Raw genomic sequence first — 16,481 nt, forward strand, 5'->3', positions numbered from 1 at the left:
ATATAACGGCTTTTATTTAACAACCTCTCAAATATTGTTTATATAATAAATAATGTATAATTAGGGTATAAATTTAAAAAATACACGTAAATAAGCAAGGCCAATTGCTGCACTTTCGGACAGTGGTGGACGCCATTTTGGGTCGGCCTCATTTGAATTTCGAACGTGCGTTCGTAATGGCGCATTCAAGTACAACACTCCGCCTTCGGGAAGGTACAGGCGCAAGGATCATTCGCAATGCATTGCGATGGACAGACGCAATCACAAGCTGTGAAAAAAAGAAAAATTAATAATAATACGTGTAAGCACGGTCATTTTGTCGATCTTTGGGAGGAGTTTCTTTGTGGATTTTGCCTTGCAGTGAGCGTCTATTGGCAGCCATTTGAATGATAATAAAGTAATATTTTTTAAATTAATATCTTTTTTTAAATAAAATATATTAAATAGGCACGACGAGTGATTGAATCCATGTTTATCTAAAGTTGAAGTGTTTGTTTATTATGGCTACAACATCGCTACTACAAGTAAAACTATTATTAGTATGTATCTCTTGCCACGAATAGAACCTGTGGTTGTTGTTCCTAGCGATAAGAGACAGCGGTACCCGATCAAAGGTGACTTGTCCGTTTTCGAAAGATAATATAATTTGTAAAAAACGGCCCCTGCTTACAAAACAAATTAAACAATATATGACCTACGTGGTACGTTGCGACTAAAAAAAAAGTTACAAAAATGTTGTGCGAAAAATAAAATTGAGTGAAGTAATATTCGAGAAAGAATACGGGGCCGTTCTTATCTATATTAGGCTTACTTTTAAATTAATATATTAAGCCTTGTTTGAACTTAATTTCGAACGCTGGTTGTATTTCTGGCGCGGATAGTTGTTCATATTTGTTATATTAATTATCATTGTAAATCATTTATAATAAACACCACATTTATTACAACTTGCTTTAATTTCCAAAAAAAGGAAGACACGTACAAAGGTGATTTACCACTGCCACCCCCGCAATTATAGGCAGGCGACATAGCGCACAAAACAGATGGCCGCTGAGACCTTATGGTTCTGAAGTGTCGATTATAGAATGACCAGCTCAGCGTTAAACCTCACAAGGTGGACAGGCAACCTTCTGAAGGATGTCGGGAGGTCGCTGGACTCGGTTTTTCAACCGATCCTATTGAAACTATATGGGAGTGGCATACGACCAGTTGTGGACATCCTAAAACTCATTCATATCAGTTCATAATGATAGTCATTATACTATTAATATAAGTCAAAATTCGTAGAGTCAAGCATATGCACCTGTATAAAACAGATAATATAAATTATAAAGAACGAATCGACATGTAAATGACATTCCAAATTGAAACACACTAAAATTCGTAGAGTCTGGCATATGCACCTGTATAAAACAGATAATATAAATTATAAAGAACGAATCGACATGTAAATGACTTCCAAATTGAACAAACACTTTCTCTACAATTTCGTCCTGTAGAAGGAATGCTATTGTTGATATTAATTCGTTCGTATAACGATAGCCTTATCAATCGAGCAAAAGAGAAGTACCGTTTTTCAAACGTATTCCCTGTGAAGAACTGATGTTTGAGTAAGAGTTTCTCCACTGGAGAGCGTGGAAAGGAAGTGCCACACTTGACTTGGCCGACCATCCGCTAACGTCACGTATTGAATCACTATATATACTATTCATCACATACGAAATATGGAAATTTTCTCGTTCTAATCAACCAAAAGTAAGTGGCAGTTTTAATTATACTTAGATGACGTCACATCACAGAAATTAAATCATATACTTTAAAGGTCGCTACAGTTACAGTACTTACGGTTACAGTCGCCATAAGAGCATGGGTCCATATACTGAGAGCAGTCTTCGCCAGGTGGGAGGAACGAAGATTTATATATCGTGGTACTCTCCAGCTGAAAGTTTAATCAATTTTAATATAATCATCAATGCTTTATTTATATTAAAATTAAGTTTTAAAACATTATTTCTCATATAACAACTATACTATACATGTATATATGTATGTACAGCCTCAACTGCCCTATCCTTCATGTCTCTCATCTCTATCCAAACGCTGTCTGGCAGAGATCGCCTCGAACAGTAAGACCGTCTCTTATACCTCTATATCAATTGTTCTTTTTATATAGTAAATGAATAAATCCACCTATTTGGGGTCCTAAACCGTCGGCTCTAATGCACATATTTCCGAGTGTTAATATTTATAACTGTTAATTAACCATTAATATTAATTAATAGTATTATTATTTCTCCATACTTTACACGTATCGAACTTGATTTAGGTCGTTAATAGCGTAATCCACGTCTATATAAAGATTGGTATCTTGTCCAGGACATGGTTAAAAATTAACAATTATTTACTTTTACGTAAACTGCTTTAACTTTTGCACGCTACGTGGGGGAATAACAGGGAAACATGTAGACTGAGACCAAAACATAATGCTAAGCTTTTTTCTGAGATAAGCATGTGTACTTTTCGTAGCTACTATAGCTGCGTAGCAGTTTGATATTTGACAGTGCCCGGGTAATGTTTCAATAGCGAATTCAAAATATACTTTTTGTGGGAGGGTGGTGGGATCCGTATTGGCTAACAATCTTTAGATGCAAGCTTACCCTTTGACACGGCTTCTGGTATTGACCCTTACACGCCCACGGAGGACGCTGCGGCGCGGGCGCACACACCGGTTGATACGACATCTTTTGCGTCGTCGATGACTCCATTTTGGCTAAAATTGTAGAAATTAATTAACAGCTAAGTTTAGCGCTAATTCATCGTTTCTAAAAGTTAATGATTGTTATAATAAATATAGATTCACAACGAGTGAAAACCAATCTGTCCTGTCACTTGAGTTTGTCGGTGAACGCAGAGGACACATAAAGTATGGAAGATATTAAGGAAATGTCCAGCAGTCGATGATGTTCAAAGTGCTGATGATAATGAATTACTTTTAGACCTGTAACGCTATTAAATGTGCGAGAAACTTAACATACTAAAGAAAAGTCATCCAAAGCAAGTATCAAAGTGATCGACACTCAAGAAAATTAAGTACCTATGTTGTAAATTTTAATAAAACATGTATTTTTGAGTCATAATAGTCATTATCCAAGAATTAGAATGTCGTTTTAAGTGTCATTCATAAAAGCGCAAATTCATTAACGAGTTTTTTGACTCTCGAAATTATAATTAAAGAATTTTTGATTGTACATGTATTATATTTATATAAGTCTATGTATATTTTGTAAGACTTCGGTACACATCCTATATATGCTGAAAAGCTTGTTGAGTAACTTTCTTCCAAGTAGGATTTTGATCCTGTTGTTCGTCTACGCAATCTAAATCAAACTATAATAAACTAAATAAACGCTAAAATTTGTGATGACTCCTTGTTGTTTATGATGCTGCCTATTATCGTTAACTAGTTTTTGAGTTTCCACAATGAATAAAAAACTTTCATCATCATTTCAGCCGTAGGATGTTCACGGCTAGCCTTTATGATTTCCTATAAAGCCGGCTCGAAGCGGCTTGCATCCAGTGTTACCCAGCGACCGGCGTCTTACATTGCACTGGCCCGTGGCTACCACTCCAAAGCTTCAGGCCTCAACGGCCATCTGTTCTGCGCTCTATGAGGCCTACCCATGGCTCGGTGACCCACTGAGTTTGCCTATGATGGCCGAAGTGAGAGACTACGTTTCAACGTCGTAAGTCATCACTGATGAGACAATCGGTCTTAGACCTTTGTCTTTAGGCATTGAAAGGTATGGTACGAAAATATGTTTTATAGTACCGTTGAATGTTTGGCTAATATTGCACATGATCATGGAATTGATATTACAACGTTATATAAATTTTATGAGTAAAGTGTTTTAGCTGACCTGATGGTTTCTCATAACACCTCGCAGGTGCGAAAGACTCCAGCTTTTCGGCGCGTCCTGGGTCCAAGTATGACATTCGATTCACCGTTCGATCTAGATGAAGACATTATATTTTAAAATTTTGATCGATTTCTAAGTTAATTTAGATTCCTAAACATAAATGTATGATCATTGTGAACTGTCTGCAGGAATATCATTCTTTGTTTACTTTTCGAATATTGCAGATGTACTAAAACTATTAACTAGTATATTTAGTCACTTTTTACGCTTGTGAAGGACATAACGATTATGGGTCACTACAGGGTAACTTATCCATCCCGACCGACTGGAAGACAATGACACTAACAGTGTTTACCTAAAAATATACAAACACTGAAGAGAACTATCTCTTGGACAGTTTCATTAGTATGAATCGCAGCCTTTCTCCACTGTCAAAAGAATGAATATGTTACAATTAAGGACTGCTTTATAATTTTTTATGTCAAAATTGCCGAGACAAATATTGATGATCTTTAGATGAACGGATTCGATATGAACAGTATAGTAAATTCTGTACACAAGTCACGGATCATAATTTGCTTTTGAATTTGTAGAAGGTTTAGATGCAAAATATTACTTGGTCTCTGTGACGGGATATTTTGACACACTTACAACCTCGAAAACTAAGTGAATTTTGCGAGATTTGTAATGGCGCCATTTTTTGCCGTTATTTATAATTACTTTGTCCCTAATTACATATGTAAATCTGAATTATTATATTCCTACTGTGTTGAAAACTGTGTAATATAAGCTGTTATATGGTTCAGTGTCGAAAAATTTAATCTAACACCAGAAATTCAAAAAAATTGTTATGTATGCATCCAAAAACAGTCAAAATTACTGCGTTAGAAAAGAAAAATTTGTAGAGAGATTTACTTAAAATAATGCATATATGTACATATACAATACATACATATTCATTCATATTGATTGTAAGAATAAAAATAATAATTAAGGTAAAACTGTCATAAGTTGTTAGTAAATAGTATAGTACAAAATCTGAATTAGTGTCAATACACTTTTTTGTGATCGGAATTAAAAAAAGTTTAAACGGCTTCCTTGAGCAATCTAGTGTAACCAGACCACTATCTATTACGTACTTTCGAAGGGTTGCTCGACGCTGTGGAACTTGGCTGGAGGCTTGCACGACTCCCTCACAGCGCAAGGCTTAGCCACGAAGTCGTGCCGCTGCGTCGTGAGGTTCTGCATGGGTCCTTGCCCCCACATGTCGTGGTGGCACGGCCGAATCGCTTGCGTAACGCACACCGGGTTCGGTAGGAAAGATAGCTGGAAGATTACTAAACCTAAGTACATTGATTATATGATAATACTCTCTCTTTTTTGACGTTTTTGCCATTTTATTTATAATGACACAGACAAGCCTACTGTTAGGACTCGTACCTTCATTAAGAACAACTGTTAAATATTACAATGTCATGTGGTAATTGACATATATACTAGTAATTTTTCTTTTGAATGAACATATTCACACATACATTCTATTTACATTATACATTCACATATATATTCGTTAAGTGTTTTTTTTCAAACTGGCTTCCACCACTGCTCACGTGGTATTTGCAGATTCCGCGGGTGCAAGGGGACAGGGCGCTGAAGGCATGTAGCCTAAAACCCTTACTAATGTAGCGAATCTTGAGGGTTCCCGAGGGAGCCTCGGTTCGGACCGCAACGTACCTCAATTTCACCGAATTGTATTGCCCTACATCCAGCTACTTTTCGCGACATTAATTATGTCGTCGGTCCATCTGGGAGGTCGTGTCTACGGCGTGGATAAGCCTCGCTCGTTAAAGCTCGCTATTTAAGAACCTATCGGCATCAAACTTTCATTGGTTGCACAAGCGATGTGCCCCCCCACCCACTGTCAATTCAAATGATCAATTCCTCGAGCTACGTCGGTGACCTTTGTTTTCTGCGGAACGATTTCGTTGCGAAGCTCTGGGCATAGCTCTTTCCATTGTTCTCTGGGCGATCTTTAGTTTTCTTATAAGACCAACCGTAAGCAACCACGTTTCGGATGCATAGATCATCGCCGACAACAATGGTGATCAAAGACGTTCGTCTTTAGACATTGTAGTATTTTGGAAGATGTTACTACAAACGTAAAGATCAATGTCCAACGAGATCCGTAAATGATTAGCATACCTGAACATACTGGATATAGATTACGTTTCTATATGATTAATTGTAAACATTTTACCTTTTGTACTGTGTCTCCGTCCATTAATGCTGTCGACGGCACGAGGTTGGGAAGCGGTTTTATTGGCTGCGGCCTCGGTGCCTCAACCGGCAAATAGCTGCAGTACATTTAACTGGTTATTTGATTGTTACGTGATTAAACCGTTAGAAAACTGTATTATTGATATGTATCTGAATAAAATATTCTGCATAATTTTATGCTTAAAAGATAAAACCGAAAAGTTAAAATCGAGAACAAAGCATAAATAAATGAAATAAGTTTGTAATAGCACTATAATACGTAAGGCCAGTTGTTTCTAAAAAATATGTTATTGAAGATATTGTGTATGGTTTTTATGCATTTTTTTTACATTGTACTAAATTATTACTACAATTTTTTTATAAATTTATATATAAGGAATGAGACCATTACTTACATTTTCTAATTTTAAGTACCAAAGACGTAGGCCACTTTCAACCAGTGTTATTAAAAATCTGTGGAGGTCCCTTATGTATATTGAAATGGATATTCTATGGTGGAAATAAAGACAGTGAAATAAGCTATCAATTGAACTGATTTCTAGATTTCATTCCGTATTTTAGTATTACCTACTCCTTTTTTAAACTATATTACATAAGTTAATAATTGGCAATATAATGAGTAGCGGTAGCCCAGCTGTAGAGTACCGGCACCTGGGTTCCATTCCCGGGACACTATCTTATATAATTCACACTGTGTACTAAATTTATAGAATTGCCACTACTCACAAACAAATTTCTATAGGATGAGCAGCAGCGTCAACCTGTCTGCGTTTATCGTATATCTCCCCATAAATATCTTCAAGGCCTAAGCCTTACAGCAGGGGGTCTGAGTTGAAACGATGACGAAATAGTTAATATTCATATACTTGCATACCTGTTCTTGTAAATGGTTTGTGTCTCGAACCTCTTCGAAGGGGTGACTGGGTTCATGCAGCTACCTGGTACAATGGCTCGGCGACGGCAGTCACTCTTGGCATCCAAAAAGCTGTGAATGTTGTAGTTAATTTTAAAGTAGTAGCTAGCTACATCTTTACTGTCTTGTCTTCAACTATTAACCATAAAGCCTCAATCACGGCACGCTTTCAGCGGAGACGAAACCCTTTCAACCACCGTTTTGTTTGACATGCGATTTGTCTTCAACAATGTTACCATAACGGAGCCAGCTTTAAGAAAGACCTCAACAGGATTTTGTTGACTTAAAACGCTACAATGCAAATGTCTGAACCATTTATATTATTCTCGAAGGTGTACAAATAGCAAGCAATTTTGTTAATACAATTATTTCGTACAGGGCAGTATGAGTTTGATAATTTTTCTTTTTAGGATACAAAATATCTTTATTAATAGGTGAAAATGCTTTAAAGCTTTTTGCTGACAAATAAGGTATACATTCACCCCCTTAAAACTTTTATACCTATACCTAATAAGCTTGTTTATTACAAATTTACCCATATTTTTATCACTTGGACATAGGTTTCAACGTTTTGTAGTACATGAAGAATTAGGTTGAGACGATTTGTAATGTTATAGTGTGTGTAAATTGCATGAGGCGAGCAATAAGCCAGATGATGTACTTCTAGGTAATCGCATATCTGTTTCGGTGTGGTATTATCCACAATAATGCAATTAAAGATGCATTTACTGACATAAGACGCTTTCGTCGTCTGATCTAGATCTTACTACATTGCTCTTGCTTTATGCACTAAGTGCGCTATTGACTTAACGTCACAAATTAAAATTTAACGAATTTGCAATTCAAATGAACACGACTAAACTTTTATGTTATGATGCCTGTCCAATTTAATTTCATGGGATTGGATATAGATGTAAAAGCATAGGTATGTGAAGGCAGACAGCTTTTACAAGTATTTCCGCTTTTAAATATGCTACATTAATTTATTTTTCTATAGTAACGCGACAGGCCCAAGAACTTCTAGCAGTATAAAGGTATAATTAATTTTAACATGTAGTAATCAGTGTTCAAAAAATCCTTTTTCATTCTATATTATCATTATGTTTTTTATTATTCCTATAACTATCAATTTTCGGAGAGTACCATGAATTGTTTGGCAAATTGGTTTATACATTCATCACTTTGGAGCTTTAACAGCAATAACCATGTATATTCAGTACAAGGTTGACAATTGCGATCAAAATAAACTGATATGTCAAAGAATAAATGTAGTTGAAAATTGTCATTGTTTTATAAAACTACAAATATTGTTTAATAGTATTTACAAATAAGCATTTAGCTAATAAGTATGCGTAATCAGTAAGAATTTATTATACACTTAATAATTTTACTTACACTTTTTATCCAATATTTACCTCAAGTATAAGAAAAGTTATATGCGTATAAAATTATAAAAAAAATAGTATTAAATTTAATGTCCGTACATTTCTAGTTTATTCTAAGACTAATTTAATTTGAGTCAAATATTAATTTTCGGTATTATACAAGAGAATATCTTTAATGAAGTGTTGAAGAAAAGTCAAATTCTTGAACTTTCTTTTGATCTACAGTCTTTTTAGACCGCAAAGCGGAATTAATAGCTAGTACAACTAAACATTGCAGTGAGTTGTTACCTAAGGCTATAAGTCGTGTTATCTTCTATTCGCTGACAAGGTTTCTGGTACTGTCCCTTACATGCCCATGGCACAGGCTCCTTCGGCATGATCTGAGGACAGATTGTTATTATGACAGAATCTACAGAAACTATTTTTATGCCCTGCGCTAGCAAAGTAGACAATTTTTTTTTTGACCAGGCCTAGCAGCATTTGCAAATTCGGATTCGGAGGGCACTTAGCTTGTGTGTGTAGGTTAGATAGCGAAGCTTTCTGGGGAACCTCGGCTCGGGCCCAATACATACTTTAGTAACATCGGATAGGAAATTAGTACTGACTGTTGTTGTATTAAAAAGTCAAAAAAAGCTTGTTGTTGGTTAATTTCAGATGATCGTGGTTTTATTTTAAGTGAAAGGATGTCACCATCATCATTAAGACGCAGCATGTCCACTGCTTGGCATAGGATTCCTCCATAGTTTCATAATAGGACAGGTCAAAAGCGGTCCGCATCCATAGCCTTCCGACTAACAAAAGCCAGGTAAGCTTTCGTTTGCTCATTTTTTGGGTAGATGTCTTACTGCGCTTGCCGGTTTATGGATTTCACTCAGTAACCTTAAGCCCCAATTGACCATTCATTCCATTTAAATATGCTAAGCTGTTGACCTTAGGTTCGTGAGCGCATTTCCTCATTTCTGCTTTAAAGAAGCTCATTTTGGTATCAGTATTAATCAAATTGGAATTTTTTGACATTCCTTTTACATACACAAATAATAGGCCACCCCTCAAATATTTCCAATAGGACCGGTTGAAAGCGGCCTGTACTCAACGTCGACCATAAAGTCGTCTTAAAACCTTGAGTTGACGTCCTGCGATACATTTGAAGCCTTCGTCCAGCTGTGGACGTCATAAGGCTGAAATAATTGTGATGAAGACACCAGTGATCACTTTAAATGATTCAAGGTGGAAAACAATGTCAATAAATGAATAATCTTACTTTGTTAGGTAGATAGCTCATCTTATGTGTTGTGGAGCCCTCCATTTTGGCAGCTGGTTTTTCGTAGCATCGCTCAGGCGCGAAAGACTTCACGAGTTCGATCTTCTCCGGCGGCAAGTATGATAGCTTATTGATTGTTCGGTCTGAAAAATTTATAGGTTATAGCTGTATTATTTACACTATAATGTTACTGTAGTATTGTTTTCTGTCGACAAGAACTATGCTTTATATTAATCATTTATAGTTATGAAAATTGTTTATATCATACTTTGTCGTTATTATTGACAAATTATCATGCGCGTTGACACAGAAATAGATACCTTTTCTGCTCCTTTTGTACATTCATGACTTGATTCATCTTATGAGGGACATTTGTGAGATGGTATTATTTGCGGACCTATCTTTAATTTTTAAGGCTAATACACGTCAATCTGTAATTGACAATGTAAACAAACAGTGCTCTCTCTAGGATATCACCCCAGTTAATTATATTTAACTTGCTTTTAAATAATAGTAAAACTAAACATATTAGCTTTTTTAGTAAGACCGTGAAACGAGTAGAAATAATTATTTTGATGATCAACGAGGAACTTGTAGCCAGTATAGCGTCTTTTTAAGCGGAGCTTTTTAACCTTTGTTCTTTAAAAGACTTGTCTACTGACTGAGTTTACACCGCGCGCTTATTTTGTTTTAGCTATTTTCCATTAGACGAAGATTACATTTTTGTGCTCCAGAAACGAGCTATTTGAGCCAAACATGATGGTTGTCCAGAGGAGCCAAAAATTAAATTTAAGACACTTATATACACTACATTCACAATAACCAAATAATATAAATACATATAAATCTTGGTAAAAATAAGACTAACAGTGACCTCTGTCAATGTAATCTATGGAATAATAATATACTTGCTATACCCGCTATTAGGCTCCATAAAGTGTCTCAATCCTTCATAGGTCAATGTATTCGATTCCATATCAAACTACCGAGCGACGCGGAAAATTTATTTCTTGGTAAATTTAAGATATTTATTAAGCACAGTCTCTGCCAAAAGGCATATTACTCTATTTCAGAGTATGTGAATATGGTGTGAGAAAAATATTTTTCTAATTAAAAAAAAAACATTTTCTTTGTTAACATTACCATCAAAAATAAAACTCACCGAGTTTCTTGTTAGTTATTCTGAGTAGTTATTAACGTGTAACGAACTAACTCCAACTTAATTTTAGGCTAACTATTATAGATGATTATAATGATCTTATAATACATTTAACACTGACTTTGAGAGAAGTTTCGGTGATGACATGTGATGTAAAGGTGCAGTGAACTACTTCTATTGTAGTGCAGCAGCCCGTATTGTATCCACCGATACAGGATATCTATTCTAATAGCAAAGCGCATATCTACAGGGACTACGTTCGTTCTGAACGCTACCAAACCGTGACAAGAGCCACTTGCCATTTCATTTATTATTTATATGAATCTTTATACGATATCCGGTCGAACGCAAGGAACGAGGAACAAAATTGAATTTGTTGTTTGCAGGTATGGTGGTGGTCTTCATTCAAATAAAGCGAATCGCATAAACACAACAACACAGAGTAATTTATTTAGAAGCGCCACTGCGTTTCGTAAGAGATCTCAGAGTTTCTTCAATGCACTGAGTACATAACTTTTTTTCCAGAAACTAAAATTGAATAGGAAAGAAATAGATCAAATAGTTACTTTCAAAAGGTTGCTCCACGCTGTGAAACTTCGCCGGCGGCTTAAAACTCTCTCGTAGTACACAGGGCTTGGCCACGAAGTCGTGCCGCTGCGTCGTGATGTTCTGCATGGGTCCTTGTCCCCACATGTCGTGATGGCACGGCCGTATGGATTGAGTCACACACACGGGATTCGGTAGAAAGGACATCTGATGGAAGATATTTAATTTGTCTATAAGAAATAGTATTTCAGACACCAAGGTTATTAAACAAACCCGAACTTCACACTTAAACGGATGGCATGACATTTGAACTACAAATACAGTTTACTGAATCTGGTTTCCACAAATCTATACTAGAAAATGTTTTCATAAAGCGTCTTATGAGTCATTTGTTTCTGATCTTTCACGTGAATTACTATAGCGGTAAATTGTTATATAGTACTAGTTTAGTACTACCTGTAACGACTGCCTGGCGCCTAAAGCACGCGTACGGCGAGTCAATTACTCTTTTTTCCTGTGGTAAATGCGGTTCTGATAGCAGAACACAGAAGAGAAACATACTGTCTCATCATGATATCTCTGGAGCCATAAGATTTAGACTTTTGTAATTTGGTTGAAACATTTCTTTTGCCGAATAATCAACAACTAAGCACGGATCATACGAAATTCGGCACGGAAAAGTAGTATTAAAAAAATACAAAAAATACACAAATGTATCTGACATAGATATTAGTAAATGTAATTTCAGTTTAATATTATATTGAGGTACAACATTGAGGATAACAAATAACGAGTATTCAGTTTACAGGCTGCTTTGAGAACGTGTATCATTGCATTGCCTATATCTCTAACAAACAATAATAATACAAGAATTACTTTATTCCCGTGCGAGCATCGTAGTACCATACGAAAATGTGCGAGTAATTCTAATACATTAAATCAGTGAGTTTGTGGTACTTTATAACTTAAAGTAGCGGGACGCCGTTTGCATAACATTGTTTGTCCTCTTACAGTACGCTGCCTTTTAAAGGCCAGATGGAGGTAAAGCGCAGGAAACTGCGCGATTCGTAGTCGCCATTTGCATAATTAGATGCAGAAAACAAAACGCCGAACGATTTCATAACGAGTTTTCAATAAAAACTATGGCTTACACACACAAACTAATATTGGAACCTGTATTGGAAAACTAAAGCTGGTGTATACTACTATTGTGTATGCTACTATTGTATAATAGTTTCGTTAACTTTAAACTTTTTAGATTCGAATATTGGAGCGTATCATGCGTCCGCATTTTTCCATTGTCATGGAATCGAACAGACCAGAACAGAACTATCAATGTGACATTAATCATATTCCAAAGGTTATATAAATATAACTTGTTTCTTTCCATTCTAGGACTTTGTATTTCATCAATCAATCGGTCAAATCTGGATGTAACATTTTTGTACAAGATTTTCATCAATTATTGCAAAGGATTAATATTATTGTCAACTAGGTATCCTCGTGCTTCCTAGAGCCAAGATAGATTCTCATTCTTTATTACCAGGAATATGAAAAATAGCACAAATCGGTAAACGAATTTCGTTGCATTATTCTAATTACGAAATTGTATTCCGTAGGAACAAAATACGGTGATATTCGTTTCGCACGCATTTGCATTGTTCAGTTTTTACTCTATTTTTATTTTGTGTTCGTTCTGTTAGCATTTTGTACTTTAAAATAGTCATATTTTAAGAGTACCTCACATAATATAAAAGTAAAGATAAGTCTCAAATTATATGAAAATCATTAAGGGTTTTATTTTATTAAAAGGTGTATGTTAATTGTAAAAATTAAAAAGAAAATCGGTTAGGTGTTTGGAACGACTTATTGATGTCGAATTTTTGACGAAATTTCCTATCACAGTTTGGCAAAATGTCTAATCACATAATGGATTTTGTATTAAAACAACAATCGTTTCAGTTTGCTCTATTTACAACGTGATCGAAAACTAATCAAATGGTGTTAAATGAAACGATCAGGGCTTGTAACTGACAGCTAAATTACTAAAAGTACTACATTTCGGGAGTTGTAAGACATGTGGTAGCCCCCGGCAGAAATGTAGTTGGAAAAAAAGTTTTTTTATAGAAAGCCTATGTGTTAACCTTTTGTATGGTGCAGGACTCCATAGGCTCGCAGCTGGGCACAAGATTGGGTGGAGGTTTGCGCGCTTCTCCCCTGAGGTTCTTGCAGCCTTCCACAGGCAGATAGGACAGCTTGTACGTAGTGCATGTCTCCACGGGCGCAGACGGTTTCATATAACAGCGACGCGGCGCATAAGAGCTCGGAATTTTAGGCTGCTTATAGCACTGCGAAAAAGCAAAGCTATTTATTTTTTTACTTCAAGACTTCTTCCTCATTCAGTTTTAGCGTTTACGTGAGAACGCTCGTTATTACTGCTACGTAGTATTGGTTTAAGTATGATACTATTGGTAAGCATATGGTTAAATGACAGTGGCTTTTTATTGTGGAACTTCTAAGCAACTCTCTCCACCAAAGGGACTGTAACAAAGTTAAACTTTTCCAGGTTTCTACCACTGTGAACCTAGAGATGTAAATATCAACAGACAGATAGGCCCCAGGCATCAGAAATGCTTACTGGATTGAGAATAGCAGGTTTCCCGCAACAGCAAGAGCGGCAGGGGCACGGGTGCTCTTGCTTGCCGTCGATGGTCTGCCCATCACGAGGACCGGACTTGATGCCAGCTGACGGGGCGCACGGCTGCGCCGCTGGGCAAGGCACACACCTGTAAAACCCGTCAGCTATTAGCAATTATATTAATTACCACTTAGAAGCGGCCTGCCATACAGGCTTTTGCAGACACGGGATGAACGCCGCTTCCTTGTTATACTGAATTCTCTAGGGAAAACCTATTAACTACTAGCTACAGTACATACCTGTACTGATTGGGTTATTCATTTATTTACACGGTTTATACTCAATGCAATGACCAACTTAATGTCTTATTGGCTCTTTCTTCTTAATTAGTCATCTTAAACTGGTGCAGAGATAACTAATAGGCAAGTGCAATAAAAAAGTATATCAATAATTCTAAAGTACTATTGAAGAAAAAGCATCATCAGTATTATTTTTAAAAAGGGCGACGATAGCACTATCTCCAGTACAATACAGACTCGAGAAATTATCTTACATTCGACCAAAAATGTCACGATAAATGCAAACTTTCCGGCAGGTTACTTCGACAACTCTTCCTGTCGCAAGCGTGTCAAATGTTATGTTTTATTACCATAATTATTTTTTAATAATCGAGCGGTTTTATATTTATACATAATAAATACCACATTTGCTATCTAAACATAAATAGGACATATTATATATATAAATTAGCTATCTCTGTAAACTATGCTGCTGGTAGTCGTAGGCGATTTAGTAGAAAAAATATATTGATGCAACATATTTTTGAGCGATCGTTTCATTGATAAAATGCGCAGTAGATTTTTTGGGTATTTTAAAGTAGCACAAATATCGCGCACATATTGATTTCTTTATTGCTAAGATTCGTCACTATCATCAGTCAATAGACAACTGCAAGGCATAACCTCTCCCCAAAGATTGCCTCGAAATCCAGTGACTTACCGCACTATGTTGTCGTCCACCTATTAGGGGGCCTATATTATATTATTTATACTATATTTATATATATTTTTTACTTAATTGTGATTGGTTATAGATGTATAAGCTTTAAGAGGGTGAATGTAGGTTTGCACCTAGCAATAATCATTCTGAGTATATGATATATGAGCATATATATGTAATACTAAAAAGTAATCAATTTGAAATTTGTTTTATTAATTCATATTTTATTTTAAAATGAGACAAGCCAATAACTTCTAGCAGTATAAAGTCTGCAGGGATATAGTTAACGATAATTAATTTTAAAGGTCTAATTTTGAAAATACTATATTATTATTACAGCATTTATTAATTATGAAACTTAATGAATTTTGAATAAGATGCATCATATATTATTTAACAGCAGATGAGTAGTACATTTATCCCTATAAAACTTTACACTTATGATCAATCATCCTGTATGTTACATGAGACTAAAAAAAACGAACAAAGCGAGACATATTCTCTCATGAGATAAATCAATGACACCAACGTAGCGTTAATCTGATAAGTGACATTGCCGGTCACAACTTGTATCATTTCGCAGTTTTAAACACAAAATATAATTAACTATCTGTTTTACTCGTGTTATCTTATAGAGTAAATAATATTAGTCTAGTATTTTTTTTTACAAACTGTTTCAGCGTCAAACTTTAACTTAGCTTAACATAAATTGATGGTCTCTAGGTATTATGTATTTGTACATAAAAATAACTTCCTCAAGCGCAGTCGTATTATCAGTAAATAGCAATTGACAAAGTCGAGGTAGGGCACTTTCGGATGCCCTTGTGTCGGAATGGTAAGCGGGTTTTGTCTAGAGTGTCAGCCTAAGCCTCGTGGGGCCCCTTGAGCATAGTCACTCCAAGGAGTGATCTAAGAGTTCCTAGTGTGTGTTACTCCAAGGCCTTCCATTCCGATAAAATAGTTGTTAATAGAGGCCCGAGCCGAAGCTTCTTCGGGAGCCCTCGTCTTTCGCTACCTTAAAAGAGGTCTTAGACTGGGTGCTTTCTGCGCCATGGCACTTTGAACTCGCGGAATCTGCAAATGCCATTTGTACAGCACCGAGAGTCCGGTACCAAATAAGCTTTATCGCCGAATAATCCCCTACAAAGTATACAAGTATAAGAATTATAATATAAAAGAACTAAATTCAACTCACTCAGGCATAATTTCCTTGTTGGTCCTTTGCCGAAATTATTTTACAAAAATAAAATAAATCTAAAACCTAAAAGTACTATAAACGGAATAAATTTTTAAAAAAGCATATCTATCTAAATGATTAAAATAAAATGACGTTGAAAACTTGCTCTTTTGTTAATAATAAACATTACTTTTTTATTTCCAGACGGC

The 16,481-nt window shown here is 35.8% G+C and overlaps 1 protein-coding gene across 1 annotated transcript; it reads right to left on the reverse strand.

Annotated features, from left to right (window-relative positions):
* Positions 1 to 12: 12 nt before the first annotated feature.
* On the reverse strand, positions 13 to 16,349 carry LOC137924563 (stabilizer of axonemal microtubules 2). Its single transcript, XM_068767954.1, has 13 exons — positions 16,291 to 16,349; positions 14,097 to 14,244; positions 13,603 to 13,806; positions 11,479 to 11,665; positions 9,754 to 9,896; positions 8,781 to 8,872; positions 7,069 to 7,179; positions 6,175 to 6,271; positions 5,057 to 5,243; positions 3,918 to 4,010; positions 2,658 to 2,770; positions 1,846 to 1,939; positions 13 to 268 (listed from the first exon to the last, which is right to left on the reverse strand). The coding sequence occupies exons 1-13, from the start codon at positions 16,296 to 16,298 to the stop codon at positions 186 to 188; spliced, it is 1,560 nt and encodes a 519-aa protein (XP_068624055.1). The 5' UTR covers positions 16,299 to 16,349; the 3' UTR covers positions 13 to 185.
* Positions 16,350 to 16,481: the final 132 nt, after the last annotated feature.

This window comes from Battus philenor, unplaced genomic scaffold (assembly GCF_028537555.1).
Source record: "Battus philenor isolate CCGP_79_NKW_IND1 unplaced genomic scaffold, ilBatPhil1.0.hap1 SCAF_24, whole genome shotgun sequence".
In the NCBI taxonomy this organism is placed as follows: Eukaryota; Metazoa; Arthropoda; class Insecta; order Lepidoptera; family Papilionidae; genus Battus; species Battus philenor.

Excerpts from the sequence above, each read along its gene's own strand:
- LOC137924563 (XM_068767954.1), bottom strand. Across the intron at positions 8,873-9,753 it reads TGAGCTATCTACCTAACAAA|ATCATGCCGAAGGAGCCTGT; the intron begins GTAAGATTATTC and ends ATCTGTCCTCAG. Across the intron at positions 2,771-3,917 it reads GTGTTATGAGAAACCATCAG|CCAAAATGGAGTCATCGACG; the intron begins GTCAGCTAAAAC and ends CTACAATTTTAG.